The 18,426-nt window shown below is 39.7% G+C and overlaps 1 protein-coding gene across 4 annotated transcripts; it reads right to left on the bottom strand.

Annotated features, from left to right (window-relative positions):
- Window positions 1-181: 181 nt before the first annotated feature.
- LOC131470797 (DENN domain-containing protein 3-like) lies at window positions 182-16,441 on the bottom strand. 4 transcript variants are annotated; one of them, XM_058646785.1, is made up of 28 exons: window positions 16,282-16,441; window positions 13,552-13,723; window positions 13,104-13,293; window positions 12,333-12,422; window positions 12,097-12,212; window positions 11,876-12,000; window positions 11,565-11,676; window positions 11,302-11,421; window positions 11,098-11,196; window positions 10,759-10,878; window positions 10,412-10,527; window positions 9,130-9,285; window positions 8,937-9,033; window positions 8,748-8,851; window positions 8,419-8,606; window positions 8,156-8,315; window positions 7,879-8,074; window positions 7,617-7,785; window positions 5,513-5,772; window positions 5,251-5,421; window positions 4,888-5,017; window positions 4,603-4,710; window positions 3,089-3,228; window positions 1,854-2,005; window positions 1,599-1,735; window positions 1,263-1,381; window positions 843-980; window positions 182-482 (listed from the first exon to the last, which is right to left on the bottom strand). In XM_058646785.1, the coding sequence occupies exons 2-28, from the start codon at window positions 13,633-13,635 to the stop codon at window positions 264-266; spliced, it is 3,816 nt and encodes a 1,271-aa protein (XP_058502768.1). In that variant the 5' UTR covers window positions 13,636-13,723; window positions 16,282-16,441; the 3' UTR covers window positions 182-263. The 4 variants fall into 4 exon arrangements, with proteins under 4 accessions (XP_058502768.1, XP_058502765.1, XP_058502769.1 ...); XM_058646782.1 differs by having other exon boundaries at window positions 13,552-13,688; XM_058646786.1 differs by having other exon boundaries at window positions 13,552-13,664.
- Window positions 16,442-18,426: the final 1,985 nt, after the last annotated feature.

The raw sequence follows: 18,426 nt of genomic DNA, 5'->3' as shown, positions 1-18,426 counted from the left end.
ATTTAAATATGTGACGGCAGCTGACATCTAGATACGTTTTTTAAAACAGGACATGCACAGGGCAGAAAGAAATATCTGTATTACATTCAGTATTTTATATGTTTACTTTTATATATATTTATATATATACTTTTAATTTATATGTTTAATTTTTAAGAGCTGTTTTTTTTGTGTGTACCAATAAAATTTGGATTAAAAAAAAAAAGATACTCCACCAAGTGAAATACCTTTACTTTATCCTTTTTGCTGTAATAGTCCTATTTTCACTCCACTTTCCAGATGGCGATCTTCCCATCACGGCGCGCAGAGCCACTCAGGACATATCTGTCCTCAGCTGTGCACAGTGTCTGGATACTGTCTGAATGAGCCTGCAGCTCCTTTTCCACAGTGCGGCTCTCAGGATTCACTACCAACACTTGACTCCTTATCCGGCCGTCATACTCACCTCCGACAGTGGGCCAGCCACGGCAGCCCACCCAGATCTGTGGGGAGGAGACGGGATCAACCAAAGGAAGCAGTTCAGTTCACACTTATTGGCACTCCATTTACAAGTACCCTATTAATAATTTTATCATATTAGGCCTGCAACAAATCTGTAGATTACTTTTCAATTATTATTTTTCCCAAAAACCATTCACACCACACATTTACATCTACAATCAGCTTAACTCCAATCTGTATGTGCACTGTAACAAGAAGTTGAAGTACCAGAAGAAAACCCACACAGGGGTGTGAGGCACCGCGACTAACCACTGCACTATAGTATGACACATGTAACAAAGTGTTTTACAAATGCATACAAAGTGATCCAAGACACACAAGACAGCTTTGTTATAACTCACCTGGTCCTTGACATGAATCATGCAGGTGACCCCTGAACTGCCGGGCAGGGAGATTCTTTTGTACGGACATCTGTGGTCAGTAATGTGCCAGAGACACAGCTCTCCTGACTCTGCACATGCCGTCCACAACTGACCTTGCTGAGACAGAAAAACACACACAGAACACTGTGAAGTCTGTACACAATCACCAACAAGGTCTGTAAACATAGCAACGATTTGTGCATACAAATATTTGACAGTCACACAACTTCAATAATTGTCTTTTCTGGATATTTCAAAGTGACGAGAAATAACTACAGTTTCCCTTACATCCCTGAATTAGGCAACAGACGTGACCTGCTAATTCATTTGTAGCTGCATATACAGGAGCTGCTAGCTTGCATGATGGACTGTCACATTGGATCAGGATGAGAAAGTCACCTCAGGAATGACAATGAAGCTGCTGAAGCTACCGGGAATGCACCGCAGGTCGTCGGGGAGCGACATCCGTCGCTGAGGTGTCCCGCTCTTCTTCAGTTCTACAATGCTGTCATTACAACCTGTGCACACACACACACATTAAGGCTTGTTCAACAAATCATCATCAAGACCCTTCTTCTACAGATGAAATGGGAGGAGACATTTACACATGAGTGATAAAATGACACTTTGCATGTACACTTCTGATACTACTGGTACTGCTAATAATATTATAATAATATTAAATGTAAAATTACGTGCACATTCATAATCATTCAAAGAGGACGGCAAACATACAGCACCACAGAATGCCATCGTGGATCTGTATAGAGGAGAGATGGTCACAGCTCAGGTGGAACTGTCGCTTCACTTTGAGACTGACTGAGTCCCACTGCAGGATTGTGCCATCACAGCTGCAGGAGAACAACTGCTGACTGGGAAGAGAGAGAGAAAGTGATATATTACTACTTAAATGTTGAGGCTTACATTTATGACAGTGCTCTTGTTGTTTAATGACTGCTAACTGAAGCAGAATGAATAATGCCTCTCTACCTATCTTTGGTGTCCAGTGTGAGGCCAGTCACTTCATGTCTGTGTTCAGTCAGCTGTTTGTTGCAGGACATGCTGTGAGTGTCAATGATGTAGATCACAGAGTCTTGAGAGCCGATCCAAACCTGCTCCTGGACCAATCCCAGCATGCAGTTCTACACACAAAATGTGACATAGGCATTATAGTAGTAGTAGTGCTATCCAGCACTCAAAGAAAGTGTTTTTGGAGGGGGGATTATTTATCAATAATTCATATGAACCTGAACAGAATGAGTCTTCTGCACTTCCTGCACACTCCCTTTACAGCCTTACAACTAATGGCGCTTTTCCACTATACAGTTTGAGCACGGCTCGGCTCTACTCTACTCTAAGAGGTCCAGCCCCTTCCTCAGCTGATACCTAGAGTCAACCTTGGGGAGCACTGCATCGTTGAGTTATTGGCCCTTTCCCTGTAGAGTTCCACAATGATATAAGGAAGAAAACACTATAGAGAATTTATAGGTGCTAAGGTTGCACAGAGGCCTTTGTGATTTGTGAGATGCAGCTGGTCTATTCTGAGTTGTTAGGTTTGTATTTACGAACGTGTAAGTTGCTAATTTAAATCCCTTACAGTCACTGAGCTGAAATACAGCTGCACGGGCTGTGATTCAGCTCATGATCGGTGGCTTTCCGCAGTGCTGTCACTAAATACAACAGGCTCCTCTGTTAAATATGGAGATTTTAGACATTTCCTTGCTAAGGGTTGGAGATCAACGCATGTTTTTGGGATTTTAAAGTCTTTTTCTACAGTTTGGCATTGTTAGGTTTGATTTCTCTCGCGCTCATGACGCTTCCAGTGATGACACTCTCTGACCACTCAGTGGCTGGTAGTCTGTTGACGTCACATTACTGGTACTATTACTGATACTACTAGTATCTAGTACTAAAAAGTACCAGATACTATCCTCAATGGGAAAGCAAAAAAAAAATTCAAGCTGAGCAATGCTATAACTAGTAGCTTTGGACCAATCAGATCCCATGACAGATCACATAGATACGGAGTGCTGAATGCATCGACAAATACTTCCTGTTCATGTCGGTGCTCATCTAAAGAGGTGAGATGAGCACAATCCTAAATTGTGACTATTTTAATAACCTACCTAAATAAACACAATATTTGTTCCACAGATCCTGCCTACTGCAGCTGCAAAACAGTACTTGTAACATCCAACAGCTAAGTAAAACACGACTGCTCTCACCAGCTGCAACTCTCCAACCTGGATGCAGTCCTCCAACATGGACCAGCTTGCAGCATCGAACACGACCACTTTTCCACCGCTAAGAGCCACCCACAGCTTTGGGTTCTTCTTACCCTCTGAGAGGTCACAAGTCAAATGACCTGGAGTGACAGGGAAAAAGGGAAAGAGAGAGAGAGAGAGAGAGAGGGGTAAAGAAGAGGACTGTATGCTGTCAGTAAAAAATAAGCTACCTATTTGCAGCTCATTTCAGTGAATATGTTGGTGTGTTGATCTCAGCTGTATCACTTCAGAACTGTTTTTCTGCTTTTCTTTCTTTCAACTCAGCCGCCTCTATACTGGCATGCAGATGCTTTTGCTTTTGTCACAGTGAAAACAAGTGAAACATTTAAAAAGACTAAGCCTTTGCACAACACAAGACTAATCAGATTATATGGATAGGTTTCCCTGGAGCATCTGTTGCCATAAAAAACACTTTACAAGTCTACAAGTGCATTTACAAGTGCACACACGCTCACAGATGAAGTCACATGTAATTCCCTTCTGTTCACTGCACGCAAACCTAAAAATGCAGTCTCTATGTCCAAGTTTTAATCCTATTTTGCCCCATACTGAGATGACTTAACACCATTGACAAGTGTCTTGTGACTTTTAACTGTGTGCGGCAGACATATGGTAAATTAAACCGATGTGAGGCACATGATAAACTGACAGTTCAGCTACTGTAGGGAACACTGATTATATAAATAAACGGATTATCACTACATCATTAATGCTCTGAACTGTAAAGCACTGTGACAATTGCTATGATGTATTGTGGGAAATTAGTGCCTATAAGGATGATGAACAGTGTCACAACAATGTACAGGCTCTGCTTTTGGAGGCATTTATTAGTCATGTATGATACATCAGACACACTTTTGTCACAGTCACACAAATGTTATAGTTATATAGTTATGATGAAAATATTAAAAATAAATATAATTCTATTTGACTATATGAACTGACTGTAGTCTGACATTGTTTTTTGATTTTGCTGCCAGCTGGAACTACAAAGTGGGTTTTTATGAAGAATTTATTGGTATATATTAAGCTAAGATTTCCTTCAATACATTTAATCATCGACTCAGTTTTATTTATTTAGTTTTATGTATTTAATTACTGGTAACGTAAGTGACTTTTATCATTAATAGTTATTGTTATATCAAAGTTTCTGTTCTGACTGTTAAGTTGTGTGCGATTATGTTTCTTATGCTGTAGATAAAAATTAAATTCAATTAAACTTAAACCAATTACAATGGTGACTAAACACAGACAGACACACACACACACACACACACACACACACACACACACACACACACACACACACACACACACACACACACACACACACACACACACACACACACACACACACACACACACACACACACACACACACACACACACACACACACAACATATTCGTGAGCATAATTGCACTATTTAAATATTCAAAATGTCAAAAACAGTACCTGGTGTGTACAGTAGCACACGGACAGTCTGAGGTTCAGCCAAGTCTTTTGAGGGGTTGATCTTGTGCTTTAGAGTCTCTGAGGTAGCTTTAGGCACCATCATGGGCACTGGTGGGGGGCGACATCACAAACACAATTAATTAATGTTTATAAGAGAGGGCGAGTGGGCACATGAAAGAGATGAGAAATTAATAACAAAAGGTCAGTATCAGAATATACAGTATACATATTTGTTTAGAAATGCAGAAACAAGACTGACAGAGCATAACAGAGGTGAGCCCCAACCTTCATGTTTAATCTTATCAAAGTAAGCCAGCTTTGACGCAGCAATAATGGACCTCTGGGTCTGCAGACAACCCACCACAGCGTCCATTAACAGAGCGTTGGTCAGAGCCTGAGTCATGTACTGAGGGTCCTGGAGAGACATAAGCGAAATGCTAAAGAACTCTGGATATACAGGCTGATTTATACATTTTCTTTAAAACCAATTAAATCATTTGAAAATATGACTGGGCTGTACACATGGACAAAATAAAAGTAATGTGAGTATTAGGATTTGCATCACACTTTTATTCTGATTATTTGAATCCATGTAAACATGATTATCTATCGCTTCAAAAATGTGTTAAAACTTTAGGCAGATTTGACCTTGTGTTGATCAGCCATCTTACGTCCGGCCCACATCTCTATGACCAAGAGGTTCCAGAGATCAGTCTCTGTCTTCAGGTTGGCCTCGAACACCTCAGGCCTGCTGGTGGTCTGGATACGAAGGGAAGGAATACGAACAAGAAGAAAAGGAGCTGAGGCAATCTTTACCTCCTGCAAAGAGATGGGGTAAATATTTATTGAAATAAGGTGTGTGTGTGTGTTGAAATCATGTTTTTAGAAAAAAAGGTTACAGATACTTGACCTGTATGTCTCTGAACTTTGTGATTTCCAGGTAGCCTGGTTGTCCCTCGGTGAGCAAGAACAAACGTTTCTGCGTCATCGCAATTTTCCCAACGCCATGAGAGGTTTTGACACAGGACGACAACTTGTAGACACACTCACTATTATCGAGGTGGTCAATGACCTGAGCGGGCAGGTTGACGTCCTGTGCTTCAGCCTCCGTCTCCTTCCAGAAGTTGTAAAAAAGTCTGAAGAGTTCAGGGTCCAACTGCTTGGATTGTCCTAAGATGCCCATAGAGATGGAGAGGTAGACAGTGAACAAACAAGTTGAAACAAGACAAAGAGACACACAGACACATGCAGATCCACATACAGAGTCAAAGATCTGAAAATAATCACAACAATCCACATAGTGTTGCTTCAGGACAACAAGTGTACTATTTTTTTATTCCATTCAGCCATGTTTGATCAATTAGTACAGCAAATTAAATCCTGACGAAAAGACTGAATGAACCGTGTCATGGTGTGTGTTTGTGTTTGTGTGGTAACCCCAGAGACATTGTGTCATGTGTCTCAAAGGTCTGTGGAGTTACCACACCATGAACTCGTAACTCTGAGTTCATTTTCAAGACCACTGTCACATGACATTGCTTCTTTGTTTCTCTTGTGTCCCCCCCACCCCCCGCCTTTGGTTTAGTAATTACATTTACTAAATTGAAATCTGTGTGAATGTGAATGATGTGACCAAGTGAACACGTTACATTGAATTTAAGAATCACACACTGTATGTTCACATAAATGATAAGCCACCTTATCATTTATGTGAAGTTTCCCACAGCTAAAATAACTTGCATCCAATATTGACTTTTTAGCTCTGTGGGAGTCTGTGTTTTCGACAGCTGCTCTAACATACAGCTACATCAGCTACAAAAGATTAACAATTCAATTTGTCTTCAGTTGTTTTTGCAGCTCAATATCTGCCTATACTGTATGTAAGCTAACAAATTATGGTATTATGTTTTAAAAACATAAGCACCACTCTCACTATAACTTATTCTACAGTCTATACAAAGTAGTTGATTTGTCACCTATAAAAGATTTCCAATGATAGATGTGTGGGTTGTGTAATGAAAATGACTGCTGGATGAGACATAATTATCTTAAACTTTCGTTTCAAATCAATACAGGCATCAGTCTGAAAAAAGCCATATTAGACAGGCTGTATATTGGCCTCCTCCTGTTCAAAATACTTGAAAAAACATTGTGAGATGATTTTTTCATTATTATTGATTATTATTATTATTGTTATTATTACTTTTTGTATACTCTAAATACACCATAGGTGTGAGTACCCCGCCTTTTGCCCTGTGTCAGCTGGGATTGGCACCAACGCCCCCCCCCCCACCCCCCCGTGACCGTCATGTGGAGGATAAAGCGGTAGAAGATGGAAGGATGGATGGATTACTTTTTTGCCAAACACTGATCCAGCAAAGATTGATCTAGTAGTTTATAGTCTGTATAAGATTAACATTGCTCTGTATGCGCAGCTCTCCTCTCATTTGGACACAGTTGTAATATTATAAAAAAGAACACACTGTACAGACTGTACAAAGCGTTAAAGCAGTAAAACAGATCATCTGATATAATCAATTCAAATTTCATGGTGGGGAAAATAATTGCTGTACAACCACTTCTCTGTTAATTACGTTAGCACAGAGCTCATCTAAACTGCATCTTTCAAAATGCATTTGGATCTGGAACTTGAATAACTACAATACACATACTGTATATATACATATACATATAGACATATACACATATATATATATATATACATATATATATATATACACACACACACACACACACACATATATACATATATATGTATATATATATATATATATATATATATATATATATATACACACATACATACATACATACATACATACATTATATATTATATGTTCAGTAAAGTGCTATATATACATATAGCACTTTACTGAATGCTTGTTAGAGCATTCCTGGGGTTTGACTAACAATTCCAGGGGTCAATATTACAAGGTTTATACACACTTTATTAAAACTTGTATGTAATTAACATGCATCTTTCCTTCACTTACCATCAGTAAAAGCATCAAATAAACGATGTATGGTCGCTACGTCCTTAACAATCCCACATTCTTGGATGCAACGAACAAACTCGTCTTGATGCAGGGGTTTCCGAGGAAGCTTGAACTTTTTAACGTGGTCATCGGGCTGCACTGACGGCTTCTCGTTCTCCGTCTTCACCTGGTAGACGAGAGATACATGAGATTGCCAACTTCAGTACGGCACCACACGTCTGAACTGAAAAGCTGAACAGCCACGAGTGAGCTGACTGACCTTGAGGATGAGTCTCTTGAGTTCAGGTCGTCTATCGGCTTGTTTTCTCTCGTCTTGGTGCAGAGAGTCCACGAGCCATGTAACCAGCTGCGTGGGGAAGATGGCGGTGTCCGTCTTGTAGAGTTTCTGGAAATCACTCAGAGCATCCAGCCGTCGTAAACACAAGGTGTTGATGAAACCACGCAAGTAGTAAAACCTATGATTGGAAAATGTTTTACTTTACTTCAAGATAAGGGAAAAGTAAGGCCTGAAACAAAAGCATGACGAGAGCATGTACCTGGCCAGCAGAGAAGAGTTCTCGTTCTGGACAGAGGAGATGGCCTTCCCAAGGTGCTGGATGAGCTCACTGTAATAACTTTGGACAGAATGGAAGGACAGAGATGCTGGGAAGTCTGGGAGTTTAAACACCTTCACAGGCTTAGGAGGAATCCTTAAAGCTAGAGTTTAAGGAGGTGGAGAATGTGGGGAGGAGGAGAAAACAAAAGAGAATATTAAATCTTCTGTTGAAATAAATATATAAGTATTTCTCTCCAGTTTCACCTGTGTCAGACACGAAGATCCCATTCAGCAGAGCATTTCTATGGAAGGCAACAGTTTGGTCGTCTCCCAAGTTAGGAAGGCTCATGCCCAGTCTTTTAATCAGCTTGCTGTCTGTGAGGGAGCTCTTTCTGCGGGCTTGAATCTCCTGCATCGTGGGTCTTCGTGGCACTTCGACCATAGCCTTCAACCTGGAGGCCACATTACAGAAACAGTGCATTGGATAGTACATAAACAATCAAGTTCCACGTGTTGTGTTGATCTGTATTGATCAAAAGGAGTTCCAACAGGAGATTAGAACTTGAATATTACTAAATCAAATTAAATCATACCTCTGCATCTCAGAGCGAGTGCCAAGTTCCATGCGAGCATAATTATCCGATTTCTTATTGAGACGATCTTTGAGAAAGGAGTGGAAAATGTGCGTCTCCAACACCTAGAATAAAGTCACGTTGTCATTTACAGACGAACACCTGGCCCAGCGTTCCATTATTATAAAATGTCACTTCATTACTACTTACCTTCTTGTAAAAAAGTTTTTCTGCCGGCTCTCTGGTTTTCAGGAACTCTTCACTGTTAAACACTCGATGTTCATAGTTGAGATGACAACTAACATCCCTGTAAAATGCAGGTACAAGTACACATTAACAAAACACATGTAACTTAGGAGAACCCTCCCATTGTATCTCAGTGCCTAAATAATACACACAGAACCTGAATATGTTGACAAGCAGCTCCAGCGCAATCCTCTGGATGTCTTGGTTGAGGTTGCGCTGCCACGCTCTTCTCTGGGCTCGCTGTTCGTTGATGTCAGGGCAGCTTGCGCGGTGGCACTGGTTCAGATCGAAATGTACCTGCAGTGACTGACATCTACAAAACAAAGTGGCTCTGTCTCCAATATTTCTTGCCAAGTATGTGGGGAAACTTAACGTAGAGAAACATCTACAAATGGAATATCAAGAAAAGTCAGGACATATTCTCAACGTGCAGAGACCTAAAGAATGCGGAAAAAGTCGGAACCTGTGAAGCTGAATAGGGAACACAAGTAATACTGTTCTGGAACGTTTCACGATCGAAATAGGGAATTGGTCGTGGCTCACCATCCCTCGAAAAACAATGTTTCTATGTATAAGATTGCATAGTCTTTCATCACATTGTGAAAAGATTCAGGGAATCAGGGGAAGTCTCCGTGCATAAAGGCTAAGGACAGAAACTGAATGTGCATGAACATTGTTTAAGAAACAATGTTGTCAACCAGTCATGCTTCTGTGATGGACATAGCCACATGGTCACAGCACAGTCCACCACTGAAACTGTATTACGCAAAGAGAAATGACACAAAGTTCCCTCGACCATCTCATCGTGTCTCATCTGAGACGGACTGAAAGACAGTGGAAACATGTTCTGTGGTCAGGTTGTATTTTGGTGAGACGGACATTGGAATTATATATGTGCCAGATACAAAAAAAAAACCCATAATGGTATTAACGAAAGGCCTGTGTGATGATATGTGAGCGAGTATGGGAGGGTACCACTGATGCACAGGCTTATATTGGAATTCGGAGGGACAAATGCCTCTGTCAAGACAATGTCTTTTACCAGAAACCCCATCACTATTTCAGCAGGACAAATGCCAGGCCTCATTCTGCATGAGTTACCACAGCGTGGCTTCATAGACAGAGTGTGTGCTTGACTGGACTGTCTGCAGTACAGATTTGTCTCCTATTGAAAACATATGAGGCAACATAAAGAGGACAATCAGATGATGACTATGATCCAGGACTCAAGTCGTGTATACAGGAAGAATGGGCAAACAAAGCTGCAACAATTAGCATGCAAAATTCAATTTCTACATTTGTTTTGTTTGACACACAGAATCAACTTTGGAAGCAAAAACACAACCAAGCCTTTTCTTTGTCTCAACTTCTCTGGAAATGGGGTTAATAGATGAAGTGCACTAATGAAGAATAATAATAATAATAATAATGATGAGTACCTTTGTGTGAAACAGTCTGCCGCAGCTGGAGGAATGTGTGGAAGGTCAACAGTATCGGAACAAGAAGTGGAGACGCCTCCACTATCAATGTTGATTAAGATCAGATCATCTGTTTCCTGGACAAGATCAAAAAATAATGACTCAATTTCACAGTAAAAGAAAAAAAAAACTATTACATAAAATACAAATAAAATGGTCAAATATTTGGTGAACATAACATTCTCTGCGATACATATTTACAGGTAAAACCCAAGTTCTGGTCAAAGACTGAAAAAAACAAAACAAAAAAGATTGTCCTCTGATGTCCAGTAGCGCTAATGTTGTACTTTAGAAAGTGATGAACTTACAGCAGCAACCTCTTTAAAATGACTCAGATGGCAGCCCATGAGGAAGGCAGTCGGAGCCATGAGGAAGTCCAGCATTCCTCTGGCCAGGACAGGAACATAAGGCTGCTGCCATGACAGAGGCTGCAGAAAACAATGGGGCCAACATATTGAAAAGATGTTTTGATTACAAAATAAATCAAATAAAAATAACCCCCTTGAGATGAACCATCTCATCTCTGGGGAAGTCCAACACAAAACACACATAACAAGGCTCTGATTTTTTTGTAACTTGAAAATTAAATTTGATGTAAGATGTAATTCGACTACTTTGCCTTTTGCAGAAATAGATTTTTAACAGACCTGTAGGATAAGCAACAAACTCTCCGCCACTAGTGTGAGTCTGGCCCAGTCAGAAGAAAATAACACCACTCGCTGTTCCTGCAGGAGACAAGATAACACCTGCAGAGACAGGGACAGGAAGATGGACAGACAGAGAAAGGGACATTAAGGGTTGACGTTAATCTGCACTTGCCCTCCAACAAAAACAAGTGGAGTGTGTTTTACCTGCAGCAGTTGTTGTGGCTTAAAGCAGAGGAAAGGCAGATGGAGGTCTAAATCTATAGCGGGGAGATCTTTGTCTTCTCTGGATGGTAAAACAATCGTCAAAGGACGTAAAGTAAACATCTGGAAAAGAGACACAAGACCTTAAGACCTAATTATTACACAGTGTTATATTACAAGTTACTAACTTGTTGCAAAAGATATTATTTATCTCTGTCAAGGACAGAAGGACACATGATCACACACACACACACAGAATAACACACCAGATGCAATTGTCCAGGAGGTGGGATCGGCACAAGTGAAAGTTTGGCTGCAAACTCCTTCACTCTCTCTTCCATGTCTGATAAACGACAAGTTCTCAGCTGGATTAACAGACTAACAAAGAAATAGAAAGAGACACAAAAGCGATTGATGCAAACAAATGTCGTAACAAAACTTTTCTAATTTGACCTATAGCAGTGTTAAAACTGTAAATACACTGTAAACAGTACTGTATATAATACTGCATACAAATGGTATGTTTTTAAAAGTTTTAAATTGACAGAGCTGGTTGGAGTAGTGCACCATGTCTCACCATGACAAACAATCTTTAAGGGCAGTGAAGTAAGGATACTTGGATATGACACAGAAGCTGTAAGCAGTGAAAAGTTTAGAAAACTTTGTAGACCCAGCTCCGTTGTGGAAGAGTGACGTCCCTTCCTGTGAAAACACAAAACAGACCAGGCAGCAGTGACCTTTCATTTAATGTTTAAATCCAACCCAATCCATGTCCTGCTAAATATGCTACCGTAGTACCAATATTGGTTGGTAACACTGCATTACAACTCCATGGGTCTTGTTGCCAAAGACATCAGTGAAAACCAGGAAGTGAAACTGTTCATCTCTCTGTTCAGTGGTTATTCTGAGCCCATCTGATTAAAGAAGAAGCAAAAATGTCAGTAAATCAAACGTCATCAGATGCTTAAGGGATAACTGTTATTGTTTTCAGGGATTAACCTGTGACACAAAGTGCACATCAGAAGAGCAAATACCCGGGAAGCAGAGCTGAGGTAAAGCCATGAGGTCGATATCTTTCGGAACACTAAGATCTTCACTTCCTTGTCTTCTTTCAGCACCTCCACCTGCAATGTCCAAGCAATAACAACGTCTCATGCAGCTGGATGAGAGTGGAGGGGGCATTTTAAAGCTCCACTGTGTATGTGAGGAATGCCGGTCTTCTCCTGCTGCAGCTTTGTGAGAGGCTGCATGAACAAGTAAGGACTAGGAGGATTGTTATGTTGGATTTCTGTTGGTGCTTCTTGGTGTTTTTATCCAAAGAGGTCAGGCAGTGACATTAGACTTTCCCCACTCCTTTCACCACTCAGAGCTTTCTGAAAGGAGAACTTGAGGTCTATATTCCAACCATTCGCTGCCATCTCACTGTCACTTTACTAGTGAAACTGCTGTGCTTCTGCCTTCCCTCCCTCACTCGTAACATAAAATCAATCACTGTGTGTGCAGTGCTGGAACGTCACCACAGACACGAAAACGAAACACTAATTTCCATCTCTTGAACCAAGAAATTGGCTTCCGGAATGAACACAAATGTCTTCCTTTCTGTCTTACATGCAGTCTATATTTCATTGCTAATGTAGCAGATGAAAGAGAAAGAACAAGACCGGGATGATATGACATCTTTCAGTCTCTTCCTGAGGACTTGTTCAGAATAAAGCTGCATGAAAAATCGTTATGTTTGGCCAATAATGATGTTTTGTATGTGAAGGTACGTATGTGAGCAGTGGATACACAAGCTGGCACCAGACCTTGGCTTGGTGTTGCAGCCGCTGAAGCAGTTTGTTCCCTCTTCTTCCTGAGAAAGGAGCGCCGTTTCCTTCCATGGGAACTCACCACATCGCTCTCATTTTGTGGTCTGCTCACAAAGGGAGGTGCCAGGACATGCAGGACCTCTGGCTCCAGCAGGAGGTGCTCTGGAGCTCCATTACTGTTAACAGACTATGTGGCAGAGAGGAAGAGAAGACAGTTTTGTGGGGAGCATCTATTGGTAGTCATTGGTAGGATTTCAAGTAAACTCAATCACACATTATGCACACAGTGCATTCCTACAGTTCATTTAACGATAAAAAGAAAACATAATGTTTACACCTTGCATGTCAACAACATTAATCAAGGCCTTTTAGCATCATTAGTTTTGATTGTTTTCTCTCTGTTGCTCATTCATTGCATATCATATATTGGAAGGCAAATAAATACCTGGTAGGCGTCCCTGAGTTTGTCCATGGATGCTCCAACCACCACACAGGCCTCCAGCAGAGTGGAAACCAGATGGTCTGCCATAACTGAAACCACGGTCCAACTCAGACCTGCTGGATCACAACCACAGAAAGTAGCTGAGAAGAAACAAAGAGATAAAGCAGAGATAGGACTTAGCAAATGAAAGCAGAAGTGCAATAGTGAATAGATGGAGATGACAGGAGGAAAAAGAAGATTTGTGTTTGTTAATCAGGCGGAACGTTGTTCCATTTCTGTCATCTTTGTCTTTCTGCATGAGATTATATATCAGCTAAATCACAACAGTCACAGCACATGACAGAGCAGTTGTTGCAACCTATTATAAACGCTATTCTCGTCATCAACATCTCCTGAAATGTTTTTGTCTGACATTTTCTGTTTCAATCTCAAGGCTATGTCAAGATGCAGCAAGTAAATATAGCCAATAATAAATTACCAGCAACATTTAATGTCATTTGCTATACATTTGAAAACAAACTGAGCCGTAATTGAGAATGAATAACCTGAATAAAAACAACTGATACCTACGTCAAAGCAAACAACACGGTGTATTTGAATGTACTTTTGCTGTACTATTAAATACTATATTGTCAATGTGTATACTAAATCAAATGCATATTGGGAACACTATTGCATTAGATTTAGTATACACATTGACAATATAGTATTTAATAGTATCTCTTAAAAACAATATTGTTAAAAGGTTATTAGGTTTGTCATTTTAGATTGCAGAAGCAGTGTCACGCACACAATATTTGTTCCAGAAAAGTCACACGACTACTTGGGAAAAAGACTTGAATCAGTTAAGCTCCTTTAAAAGCTACAGGGAAAACATTGGCATGAAAAAGAATATTGCTCATTATTTTGTATTATTATTTCTCCACAGATCCAGACTTCAGTGGTTGTCTTTCTCCCTCTGTAACTTCACAGTCAAACACTTTTAATCACATTTCCCTGTTGCTCCAGACGGATGAGTCCCTTGGAAAATTAGGCTCATGTGTGCGGAGAAGGAAATACACATGCACATCGAAACAGAGAGGAACTTATTTGCAACCTGGCCACATTGAACATGCGGTTAGGACCAATTGGTAACATCAAGTCAACAAAAACAGCCTGGCCATGAAAAGACCAACATTTCTTCCTTGGAAACATTCTTTTTTTTTACGTTATTATCATGTTTTCCTACAGACCTTTCAATCACATGTTTGATATGAAATGATAAGCAACCATCAGCAGCATGAATGTTCAGCACAACTTCACTAATATCCCAGTAAAAGAGCATGAGACGTGATGATCATCATTATATACAGAACAATCATATGATGCTTTAAATCAGAACTAGTTCCACAGCAGCGCATATCAACACAATCTCTTTCCACACAACCTTTCCACTGGTGTTCTGCTTCTGATAAAGTGATAATAACATATTATGTGACAATATGAACATAAAAAACCTGAACTAGATTTCTTTCAGATCTAAGTTAGACAACTTTTTTTTAACATGCCCTTAAAATAAAAGGCAAATTGTCACTTTGATCTACTTTTATCCAAAGAACTGTATTACGAAGAGTAGTTTCCACGGGAAAATGGTAATAATCTGCAGCATATTATGTCCGTCGTTGTAGGTTTGAAAAAAGAAAACATGGACCCGAGACATTTGGAGACACTTTTTCTTAGATTATAAAGTTGAAAAATCAGATATTCTCAGTTTTATAGGATTAAAATTACAAAGATTTACAAATCAATTTAGCAATTATTAAATTTGCTTTTATCGTTTTATCCTTGTTTTGTGTGTATGGGAGAGAAATGGTTCCTGGATTCAAAATATGAAAAGTTACTTACATATATTTTTTGGTACATCAACAAAACCCACTTTAATTACCTATAGTTGAAGCAGTCGTATCCTTATGTTAGCTCATGATGCACAAAATCCCACTTTATCAGTCAGAGAATTACCAAAATAAAAGTCCTACATAAAGTGTTGCTTCTCCTTCTCTACATAGCATGTACACCAAGAGCAGTAAAGCATGGTTTTGGTTCTGTGATGTAGTGGTTAGCACTCTCGCCTTGCAGCGAGAAGACCCGGGTTCGAGCCCCGGTTGGAACAAGGGCCTTTCTGCATGGAGTTTGCATGCTCTCCCCGTGTGTGCGTGGGTTCTCTCCGGGTACTCCGGCTTCCTCCCACAGTCCAAAAACATGCAATGTGGGGATAGGTAAATTGGACACTCCAAATTGACCATAGGAGTGAGTGTGAGAGTGAATGGTTGTTTGTCTCTATCTGTATGTGGCCCTGCGATGGACTGGCGAACTGTCCAGGGTGTACCCCGCCTATCGCCCGATGTAGCTGAGATTGGCACAGCACCCCCCGCGACCCTCTGGTTGAGGATAAAGCGGTAGATGATGACTGACTGACTGACAGTTCATTTGCAAAAAAAATTAATAAAAAATCACTGCAAAATTCGTTAACCCTTCGATACTCACTGGCAACACAGAATACAGTTTAAACACACGTTAAAAGTCCGTTTTTTTGTGATTTTAGTCTGAAGTTTGACGCAGGTAAAACACTGCAGGTGTAGCATGTGATCCTGCGTCACCAGCTGCGCCGTGAAATGATGCTTCTCTTTCTCTCTGCACCTCAAACACTGTCAAAATAAGGCCAAATGCAACTTCTGTGTAAAGCGTCTAGCTGACCTGTTGCGTTCACGGACTTCCGTGCGGCTCCTTAGTTATCCCACTTTACGCCTCATGACCTCAGCTGAAGAAGCAGGACCTCGCAGCAGGAACCACCGAGACTGACTAAGACAGAGCAACTCAACTCGCTCGCTCGCTCACTCACTCACTCAGTCGCTCACTCACTCACTCAGCTGAGTTACTTTGTTTATTAACCTGCTGTCACTCTGCTTCCTGTTTCTCTCGCGCTGTGTGTGTGTGTGTTCTAGTGTGCGTCGCTTTGTGAGGACCGAAATTAGAATAACCCATACGGAGTGAGGACATTTTGACAAAGTGAGGACATTTATTAGGGAAGTGAGGACATGTTGTCTGCTCCTCACAGGACTTTTTGAAGGTTAAGACCTGGTTTTAGGGTTAGGGTGAGAATTGGGTTTAAGTTTAGGTTAGGGTTATGCACTTAGTTGGGATGGTTAAAGTTAAAAAGTAAGGGGCTAGGGAATGCATTATGTCTATGATGGTCCTCAATATGAATTAAGCACAAACGTGTGTGTGTGTTGCTTCCTTTTCACACACAGACAGTGATAGAATAAACAAGTTAAATATTGCACCATTATGAGGCTCTACAGTGTTTTTTTTTAAAAAAAACCAAAACACTTCTAGACTGAAGAAGTGCTTATAACTAAACTATTTATTCTATTTTTAATATAACTACAAAATGTGACAACATACCAAATCTTTTTCTTTCTTTCTTTCTTTTAAACCAAAACATTTTACATATTGGAATTCATCTTATTTCTTATATATTGTATTTTTTTCCTTTTTTACGTAATCATATTTTAAGACTCCAATTCTCTTTTACTTTTTCTAACTTTTTATTCTTCTAAGTCCTCAAAAAATGTCTTTCATTGTGTTTTTAACACACTGTTACAGACTCGTTATTGATTACTTTCAGTTATATCTTTGTGTAACAAAAGTGCTTTATAAGTAAAACCTCAAACTTGAATTAAAATTTCCTAACTTGAACTAAAGTGTTAATGTTAGTTGTTATGACCCACACTGACCTGAGGATGGCGGTGTTTGGCTACTTAATTTCTTGAACGTGAAATGGTTGCAATCAATGCTGTTTCTACACTTTTTTATTACTGGTCTACAAAAATTGTATTTTCTCACTGTGCACACAGTATACACCTTCTGTACATTTAGGATTTTTATAAGTCTATGTATTTCTATTCGACCAAATGGAAGTATTTTTCATTCTGATTCTGAAATTAAAATACACCCCAGACATGATTTTTCTTATGTCAGTGACAATACAACCAGACATTAAATAAAGATTATGTAATATTTGTATTCATTTTATTTAAAAACATGACATATCGGAGCTATTTCATATATGCATCATTTATATTGTGTAAGAGCAATTGGCTCTCTCTGAGTTTGCAAAGAGGAATGTTTCAGTAATATCTCAAGTTCAGAAGTTCATCTAATGAGAACATCAGGCCTGCTTGTTTTGTTTTTTTTTACAAAAATTCAAGGGATGTTTTCAAAAGATTGTTTTTTCTTTATCAGTAGTTTTACATTGAAATCAACATTTCTCCTCAATGTTCTTAGTGAGATGTGAGAACTCTGACATCTCTGACACATTAAAACTATAAACCAAACCAAGAATCAAACCAATTTCAAAACTGACACAGAAATCAAAACCTCTCAAGCTTCTTAAAAAGAGAGAGAAAAAAGTAAGTGGATGTTCTCGAACCTCATCAGTAGAAAATCATACACTGAAAAATTATTTCCAACAGTGACAAAACTGGTAACTCTTGTCAATGGGTGCTTTTAAAAGAAAAAAAACAACAACCCAGATCTCAGTCCTAAAAAACTCTCACAGAATCTCTACACTGAATCTCAGCACTTTCCCTTTTTGTAGATGCAAATATCCACATTTGATAAAGATGCTCCCTTTGGGTCTTTGTGCTTGTAAATCGTTTAAGTAAATCTTGAGGTCCTAATTGACAGTCAACACACCATTAAGTATAGTTTTCAGCCCTGATGGCATCAAAACAATAGCATTTAGTTAGCAGGATACAACGGTCCCAACAAAAACTGATGGCATTGCCCAAATTCTGAGAAATACAGACAAGAGTTCAATAACTACCATAATTATTATTG

The sequence above is a fragment of the Solea solea genome, chromosome 13 (assembly GCF_958295425.1).
Source record: "Solea solea chromosome 13, fSolSol10.1, whole genome shotgun sequence".
In the NCBI taxonomy this organism is placed as follows: domain Eukaryota; kingdom Metazoa; phylum Chordata; class Actinopteri; order Pleuronectiformes; family Soleidae; genus Solea; species Solea solea.
Note: the sequence above shows the minus strand (reverse complement) of the source record. Positions and strands in the feature narration are given on the sequence as shown.